This window comes from Petaurus breviceps, unplaced genomic scaffold (assembly GCF_028583685.1).
Source record: "Petaurus breviceps papuanus isolate PSGF00001 unplaced genomic scaffold, PetGlider_PUasm1.0 551, whole genome shotgun sequence".
In the NCBI taxonomy this organism is placed as follows: Eukaryota; Metazoa; Chordata; class Mammalia; order Diprotodontia; family Petauridae; genus Petaurus; species Petaurus breviceps.
The window spans coordinates 37,399,655-37,407,789 of NW_027186372.1; the positions used below are offsets into that span (position 1 = coordinate 37,399,655).

The window sequence follows — 8,135 nt, forward strand, 5'->3', positions numbered from 1 at the left end:
TAGAACCTTAGGCTTTGAGATGGGAAAAGACTTACCCAGGATCATCTAGTTAATAGCAGAGCCAGTACTACAGCAATTGTGTCTTAGCTCCCATTCCATTTCTCTGTTCTCTCTCAGAAAGCTGTTAGTTGCTTTAAAAAAAGGTCTTATTAGACTAAGAAAACTTTGGAATATTGGGAACATTTGAATAAAACTGGCTTTTCATCATTTTTATCCTTTGCGTTAATAATTGTACCTTTTTTTATTCATTCAATTACAAGCAAATTGACAGGAGACATTTATATTAGGCAGCTTAAACCCCAGCTAATGGAGTGCTTAATGACTAATTGATCAGATCCCAACCCAGAGTGCAGCAGAGACACAGTGGCCTAAAGGAATTTATGCAATTAGTTTAGGTTTGGTAGAAATTGAGTGCATATGAAGGTAAGCTTTTTATGGCCTTGATTTATGATGTCTGGACATTAAATATATCTGCCAAAAGGGGAGCAGTCTAGCAAGGCCCCAGGCACCCAGCTACACAATAACCTGATGTTTTATGGAGCTAGGTATAGGGAAGAGGAGGAGGAGGAGAGTATGTTCAGGAAGACAAGACTGAATGTAGTTAAGGTTTAGTTGGACCAAGAAGAAGTAGGGAGGAAGGGGAAGGAAAGATATTTCATTTTAAATAAGGAATCCACACCCTGAGATGAAGTGACTCCATTTCCAGGGAAGGAGCTATTAGCCATAGCTGAAACCAGGAAAAGCCACCTCCTACTTCACCTCTCAACAGCTGGCCCTTTTCTGGGCTTCCAGAAGGTTCCCAAAGGGGCATGACGTCTGCTAAGAAGGGAAACCCATTCTGGTGGGGTAGGGTGAAGCCTTGTGAACTCTGAACTCCAGTCGGGAAATCCTTGTCTGAGGCCTGGAGCCTGGAGCCTGGAGCCTGGAGTTCACTAGGCTAGGGGAAGCGCAGACGTCGAAGCAAGGGGAAACCCGAGCCAATCGGAAAAGAAGCGATCGAAGAGAAGACTAATTTCTCCACAGGGGTCACTCTCTGTCTCTGTCTGCAGGGCGTGAAGACGCGGCCCCGGCTGGACTGGCGCTCTGTGTATGGGGGTAGGGGAAGGGGAAGGAGGAGAGAATACAAGGATAAGAAAAGATCTATTCTGCTGAAAAGAGGCATAAGACGATGGGACAAGATTCTTGCCTAAAGGAAGTAATCTCCTCCTGAAGGCATGATCATTAAATATATCTGATGTATTGGCTAGCAGGAGGGAGAGAGAGTCTTTGTGTACTTGCCATTCAGAGTCGCCTGGGGAGTGGCCTAAGATGCAGTGCTCTTACGTTCTGCTGGGTCACTGTATGAAATTTGGAAATGTGTTATGAGGGAGTAAATGGACTTGTTCTGGGGCACTGGGGAGGCCCAGGGAGGGCTTCAAGAGAGCCTGCTTCCAGGAAGTCCCAGTGGCCTCCTCTCTACCACTTCCCCAGTTTTCTTACCTCTGGGTGAACCCTTCCTATTTCTGCAGGGAAGGACCAATAATGCTGGCTCCCTGACCACAAAATCCCTATGATTGAGCAAAGGAAATAGAGCAATCCATGGGTCTGCCCCGCCCCCATACACAGGAAACAAATGCTTGGTTTTTTGTTTGGTTTTGTTTTTAGAAAGTTCCTGACAGGTGTGAGAAACTGGAAGTAGGTTTTAGGGTTTCAAGGAAATTGCAACATCCTTTTCGGTTTAAAAGGAGATTCGAGGGAAGAAAGTATTTGCAGAGAGAGGGACAAGTATTTTGGTTTTGGCCAAATTCATTTGCATATAGACTGCTTTCTTTGTAATGTTTCCCTGTAGTAGGCTTACAGAAACAAACTGTCAGAGCTGGAAGGGCCCTTAGAGTTTTTTCATTTTACAAATTTAAAAAAAATTCGGAAGCACAAAAGTATTGATTTCACTGAAGCCTCAGAGCTGGTTAATGGCAGAACCAGGACTAGAACCTGGCATTTTGACTACCAGTCCAGTGAGATGTGTTAATAGGATGTTTGTGTCTCACCATTCTAGCTGGACGGCAGCATGGTGCAGAGAACACTGGACCTGGAGTCAGGAAATTCAAATTGGAATCCCAGTTTTGGCACTTACCGAGCTGTGTGATAGGCAAATCATTTACCCAATATAAACTTCAATTTACTCATCTGCAAAATGGGGGTAATGATCCTTGTACTACTCTCCTCACTGAATTGTAATGAAAGCACTTTGTCAACAAATCTATAAAAATGTGAGTTACATTGGGGCGGCCAGGTAGCACAGCGAGTAAGAGCACCGGCTCCAGTGTCGGGATGACCTGGGGATCGAATCTGAGTTCAGACACTTAGCACCCACCCAGAAACACCTGGCCGTGTAACCTTGAGCAAGTTACTTAACCCCAATTGCTTAAAAAAAAAATATGTGAGTTACAAACCTCAGAGTTTACCCCGAAAAAGTTCCTATTGTGATATATACAAACAATTGCAACATAAAATGACACAGTGACCTACTGGCTTTGAGCAAGAGAATCATGTAGAGCAACAATCATGCCCCACCCAGAGCCAGTGAGTACTGAGAAGTGACAGAATTGGCGTCTTAGGTGTGCACAGCTCTCTCAAAGACAGTGCACATTCGCTATGAATTTATAGCAGTTTAACTATTCTCAGAGATAACGGTGACCTGGACCCAGGTTCGTCCTGATCCTTAACTCACCTTGCCTGACCTGCCAGGGGCTCACACAGGCCTCCAGTTCTCTTAAGTAGGGATCTCGGGCATGGCAGAAGTTCGATCCAGAACGGGCTTTTCAGGGGAAAGTAGGAGAGGCACTGTGTCTCCTTCCCTTGTCCATTCAGGCAGCCTATCCTGGGGCCTTTTCGTGTCCCAGAGAAAGGGTTTGTAAAACCCTCGGCTCCCTACCTGTTTCTCTCCCTGGCGAGACAAGCCCGAAGTTCCGGGAAAAGCAACTGTGCCCCGGGACAAACCCATTTCTTCTTTCTTATAGGACCAAGAAGGCTCTCTCTAGATATAGTAGGGTTTTTTTTTTTTCTTTCTTCTGAATCTCGAAAGCGCCTCCTTGATACCTCAAGAGAATTCCGCTGCCTGCAACCATCAGCTTAGGTGGGGAAGGGGATAACTTTAAGAAATTTATCAAAGTTTTTCGGGCTCACCTCGGCATGAGCTCCAGGTCTCTGTCCAGCGCCGAATAACGGCGGCTGCTGTGAACTTCAACTCGAGTTCTGCTAACCTAGAGAGAAGAGACAGTCAGAAGCACGGGAAAATCCAGGGTTAAAGCTAAGGAACTGTGCAAACAGTGTAGAGAGGAGAATGTGGAGGAAGACGAGGGACAAATAGACACCCTTCTAAGATCTGCTCTGAATTAAAGTTGTAAACTTCTATAGTGTTTCGGTAGCTTTAAAGAAGAGATGCCTGTGGGTGTGTATAGCCTCTCCAAACTGACAACTTATATTGGATAAGTCAATAAACCCGGCTTAGATGCGACTCAGTAGTTTCAGCCCAGCCGCATCAACTCTGATTCAAAAAAAACCTACAATAGCACATCCCTCCTCTGAGCCCCTCCCTGCCACCTTTCACAACAAACAAACAAGCAAACTTATTATTGATCACGTCCGTGACTCTCTGTACCCTTAAAAAGAAACAGCAACATAATTGGTATGGTCAAGCGAATTCACTGGACTGAGAAGAAAACTCTTACCTGGGAACGAGCACCCAACTTCTTCTTTTCCAAGGCTTCTCCTTAAATCCGAGCGGACAGCGTCAGCCTCCTATGCCGCCGGAATTGGTTTCTGCCCTATTTTATACGACTATAGGCAATTAATATTGCATCAGGAGTATTTTAAAATTTCAAAACCCACCATATAATGTAATGGCATAAGGGCATTTATTATTAAAGGACACTTGACTGGGAGGGTGGGGGGATCATCGAGGCTGATTAAAACGGCTAGGGGGCTAAAGGGATTGGTTCCTTGAAGTGAGTTTCACGGTGCAGTGGGTGAATTCCTACCTTGCTGGTCCTAGTGGGGCCGCGGCTCTAACACCAATTTCTGGTCTGAGGTTTGATGCCTGACACTCATTTGAAGTGCTACTGTGAAATATTCAGAAGACACTACGATTTCGGTCATTAATTTTTAATCGTTAAGGTACTTCTGGGACTGGCAAATAGAAAGAGCTCTTTTTCTTTTAAAGAGCATCAGAAATGGACCGCTGATAGCATGGTTTTCGGGATGAGCTCTTAGGAGTGATTCTGGAAATGGGTTACTGGGCCCTGGAAAATAGTTTCTCATCCTAGTCCTATAGAGTATCTCTCGCTTCTCTCCAGCCTCTACTTACACACCTTCCTTCAACCCCAAGAGTTTACTTTCCCTAGTTCAAGCAGAGGGAACTAACGATGCAGTATTCTCGGAGAAAGAAAATCAGAGAACGTGTGGTCCTAGACCATAACTGATCAGAGTTCGCTCCTCAGACCTGGGGAGACCAGAAAGTTAGAGGAAGAGGTACGCAGTCCCAATGCCTATCTACATACTGGCCGCACTGCTAATGGAAGGAGATGTCAGGTGGCTTAGGAAATAAAAGGAGTAGTGTTGGAAGGGCAGAGAAGGAAACTCACTCCTTAGGACCTTTTTTTTTTTTTGCTGACACTGGAGTTACTTCTAGGGCAAGATGTCATTGGGACTTCGGGAAAAGAAAGCAACTGCGATTCGAGTTGAAAAATAAAGCATTTATTATTTCAGAATTTAATCCAAGGGCAAGGGGGGGGGAGATCCTCATAATTTTATTTTAGTATCTATTAAGGAAAAACTAAGGATTACACAGCAACACACAAACTACATGACAAAACTAAGGTATGAGATGTGAAAGGAAAGGGAGGGGTGGTGAATCGTCCAGCCAAGCCATTTTAGGGAATCACGAGTATCTTAGTGTATTAGCTCAACAGAGATCTAGTCTTGGAGGAAACGGAGAGGTGGAGTTTTAAAAAGAAGCAGGAGTGGAGATATTCGAAAGGCTTGCATCCGATTCTGAGAAATTATTTAGGCTTGTCTTTCGTGGCCCAGTTACTCCGGGAAACCAGAGAGAGGCTCTGTGGAAACGATGTCCAAACATATTTCCGGAGGGCGAATTTAGAACAATTTATGGACTTTCACTCAAACCCCACAGAGGAATGATTTCTTCTTCAAACATCAACTGGAACTGATATTTGAAGCAATGTAGCCCTCCCTCATCCACTTCCACCCTCAGGCAAGGAACTAAGCAACAAGGAGCAAACCTCCCCGACATCAAAAGATTTCCACACCTTCTTGAAAGATGAATCAAGAAGGTGTCTCCAACCAAACTTTTCTGGGAGGACAAGAAAGAATATGATAGATTTCCTTTTTTCATTTTCCTTGAATTCAGCTCATGCTACCGTAGGAATAATAATGCAAAACCAAAATGCTTTGTCAAGAAGAGTTTAAACTTAGGGGTACACGAGGTTATCTTTCCGAAATATATACAGACATCTGCTATATCATATATATATATATATATATATATTATGTATATATATAAATCTCCAGGTTAATTCCCTAGTTTCTCCCAATTGGACGACCTTTTTGTTTCCCTTCTACCTATCCTCCCCGCCCCCCTCAACCCTTGCATTGAGAGTCGGTTTCTTATTGCGATCAGCAATGTGGCGCCTTTACCCCGGACCCCAGCCCTCCCCCCCCCCCCCCCCCAACTCAGACATCCCTTGTTGCCCAGATCCCCCGGAAGTAAGCCGCAGTCCACAAAGCAAGTGTCCTGTTCAGCACGAAGGACAGCCCCCTCTTCCTGGACTCATTTCATTTTTCCGGGAAGAAAACTTTTAATTTAAGAGTGGGAATGAGGGGGAAAGGGAGGGAGAAGAGAAAAGAGGTGAAAGGAGAAGTGAAAGAAGAGAAAAGAAGACAAGAGAAGACGAGAGAATAACAGAAGACAAGACAGATAAGAGACCAAACAAAGTGGAAACAAAAGTCCATGGCTTTGGGGGGAATGAGTCTAACTTCAGGGTTTGGGCGAGCTTCCTGCCCGGAGTGATGTGTGTAGTCAAATATAAAAGTCCAGTACGGTCCTCTCCCTCTCTCCAGACCCTGGGGCCCCGGCCCAGGCCTTGGCCCCGCTCTGCCTGCAGTCAGTGGACGGCCGAATATTTCATTCGTTTCTGTTTCTGTCTCTGGTTGCAGAACCAGACCCGCACCACGTTCTTTTTGAGGTCCAATTTCTCCGCTATGGCTGCAATCTTCTCCGAGGAGGGTCGAGGCTGGATAGCAAAATAAGCTTCCAGAGAGCGCTTCTCCGGCGCTGCGATGGAGGTGCGTTTGCGCTTCCTCTCACTGCCATTGAAGAGCTCGGGTTTGGTGTTTTTCTCTCTGTAGGCAGCCTCTGCCTCCTCTAGCCAGGCCTGCAGGACAGGCTTAAGGGCTATCATATTGTTGTGGGACAGGGTAAGGGATTCGAACCTGCATATGGTGCTCTGGCTGAGTGAGCCAACGCCAGGAATCTTGAGGTTGGCAAGCGCCGCGCCGACGTCCGCCTGGGTCACCCCCAGTTTGATGCGACGCTGCTTGAAGCGCTCTGCAAAAGCTTCCAGCTCACGGGGATCAGACTCCACGTCGCTCAGGCAGGGCATCCCGTTGTGGGTGGAGACGGCGTGAGGATGGCCCATGCCCATGGCCTGATGCAGGTGACCCATAGCTCCCAGGTGATGGGGATGGATCTGTGCCGGCATCACAGTGTGCTCGGGGGCCCCTATGCCACTCACTGTCAAAGAAGGCGAGATGTGCTCCAAGAGGTCTCCATCCAGCCCCTGGTGCACTGAATGGTGTGGGTGCGAGGTTAGGGCTGCCGGGTGGGAGATGGGCACTGTGGACGAGGTAGAAGTACAGGGCACACTGCTCATGGTATGGTAGGTCGCGTCGGGCTTGAAAGGATGGTTCTTGCCGTGGGAGACAATATCAACAGCCGCCAGAGCTTCAGCGCGGGCCAGTAGACTCTCATCAAAGCTTCCAAATATATTGCCCTGCAGCTGCAAGCAAGAATACGCATAGCAGAGTCAGTGGGGAATACTGTCAACTCAGGATTAAAAAACATTTTCAAGCAACGAGATTCCTCCTCAAAGCTCAGGTCATAAAAATTAATATGAAGGCAGAAGCTTTGCAGGAATAGACGTGTGGATCAGAGACAAGGGAGAGAAAAGAGAGAGGGAGAGGGAGAGGGGTTCAGAGAGAGGCGATTGTTCTGGGCTCCATGAAATAAACATTAAGCAAGCGCCTGTCAAAAAATGTGCCTTAAAGCGGTAATTACGCTTCATCTACATACCTGCGGGGCGGGAAGGCAAACTCGGCGCATAGCCTCTGAACTGGAATGCAGGCTGGAGAATTTAGGCTCCTGGAGGACAGGGTGCATGGTGAAAGGCTGCTTGGCGTTCATGGTCATCATCTTTGCACACCTTGCAGGTAGGCAGTCCCTGACATCGATTCAAGGCTGTCTCTCTCGCTGGCTCCTGTCAAAGTGAGCGGTTTTCAATGCCAGAGCTTCCCTCGCCCTCTCTCTGCCCCCACCTGCTTCTTCACTCATCTTACAAGCAGCATGCCAGGAATAGGACCGGGAACTGCGCGCAGGCGTGCTGCACCGAGGAATTAAAAGGAAAGTAGCCGGAGGAGGCAAAGCCAGTTAGCATCAAAGATGTCTACCCTGACCTGGCCAATTGTTTGCCTCTTAAGTCAATTGGCTTTTTAATTTATATCCCGGGCACCGCTTTGGCGTTTCTCAGCCCCGCCTGGCTCCAGGCATCCCAGACCTTCCTGATTCATTTTTAAAAACCCCAAACCACCGTCCTGTCCCCTACTCGCAATGCGGCTCTCTCTGGGATCCTGATCGAAAAGAAGCCCAAGTGAAGTAGAGTGTGGGGAGGGGGGAAGAGGGGAAGGGAAGAAAGCTGACCCTACTTCAGCCCCCTACCGACGCTGCCAAGAGCCCCCATTTAAAGTGCGCTCCTGGACCTCAGCCTAGTCAGCTTCTGGCAAAGTTGGTGTCCCCTCCGCTGTTGAGCAAGAACTTCACTGGAGGTCAGATGAGCCCCTATTTGGGAAATGTGAAATAGGAT

The 8,135-nt window shown here is 47.2% G+C and overlaps 1 protein-coding gene and 1 long non-coding RNA gene across 3 annotated transcripts in view; both read right to left on the reverse strand.

The window, feature by feature from the left end:
* Positions 1–4,096, reverse strand: part of LOC138172795 (uncharacterized) — a 59,593-nt gene extending 55,497 nt beyond the window's left edge. The window contains exons 1-3 of one of the 2 annotated variants that reach the window (XR_011171251.1): positions 4,020–4,096; positions 3,711–3,806; positions 3,166–3,242 (exon numbers count right to left, since the gene is read on the reverse strand). This is a non-coding gene — a long non-coding RNA (uncharacterized lncRNA). Of the gene's footprint in view, positions 1–3,165; positions 3,243–3,710 lie in introns of both variants that reach the window. The other variant, XR_011171250.1, reaches the window with a different exon arrangement.
* Positions 4,097–5,729: 1,633 nt separating this feature from the next.
* On the reverse strand, positions 5,730–7,686 carry POU4F3 (POU class 4 homeobox 3). The gene is made up of 2 exons (XM_069102672.1): positions 7,349–7,686; positions 5,730–7,055 (listed from the first exon to the last, which is right to left on the reverse strand). Exons 1-2 carry the CDS (start codon positions 7,466–7,468, stop codon positions 6,162–6,164), a joined length of 1,014 nt encoding a protein of 337 aa, XP_068958773.1. The 5' UTR covers positions 7,469–7,686; the 3' UTR covers positions 5,730–6,161.
* Between the last annotated feature and the right edge of the window lie 449 nt (positions 7,687–8,135).

Bases quoted from the DNA above. Each gene is read 5' to 3' on its own strand.
- POU4F3 (XM_069102672.1), bottom strand. From the start codon at position 7,468: ATGATGACCATGAACGCCAAGCAGCCTTTCACCATGCACCCTGTCCTC. The intron at 7,056-7,348 runs GTATGTAGATGA...TCTTGCTTGCAG, and splicing joins TTTGCCTTCCCGCCCCGCAG to CTGCAGGGCAATATATTTGG.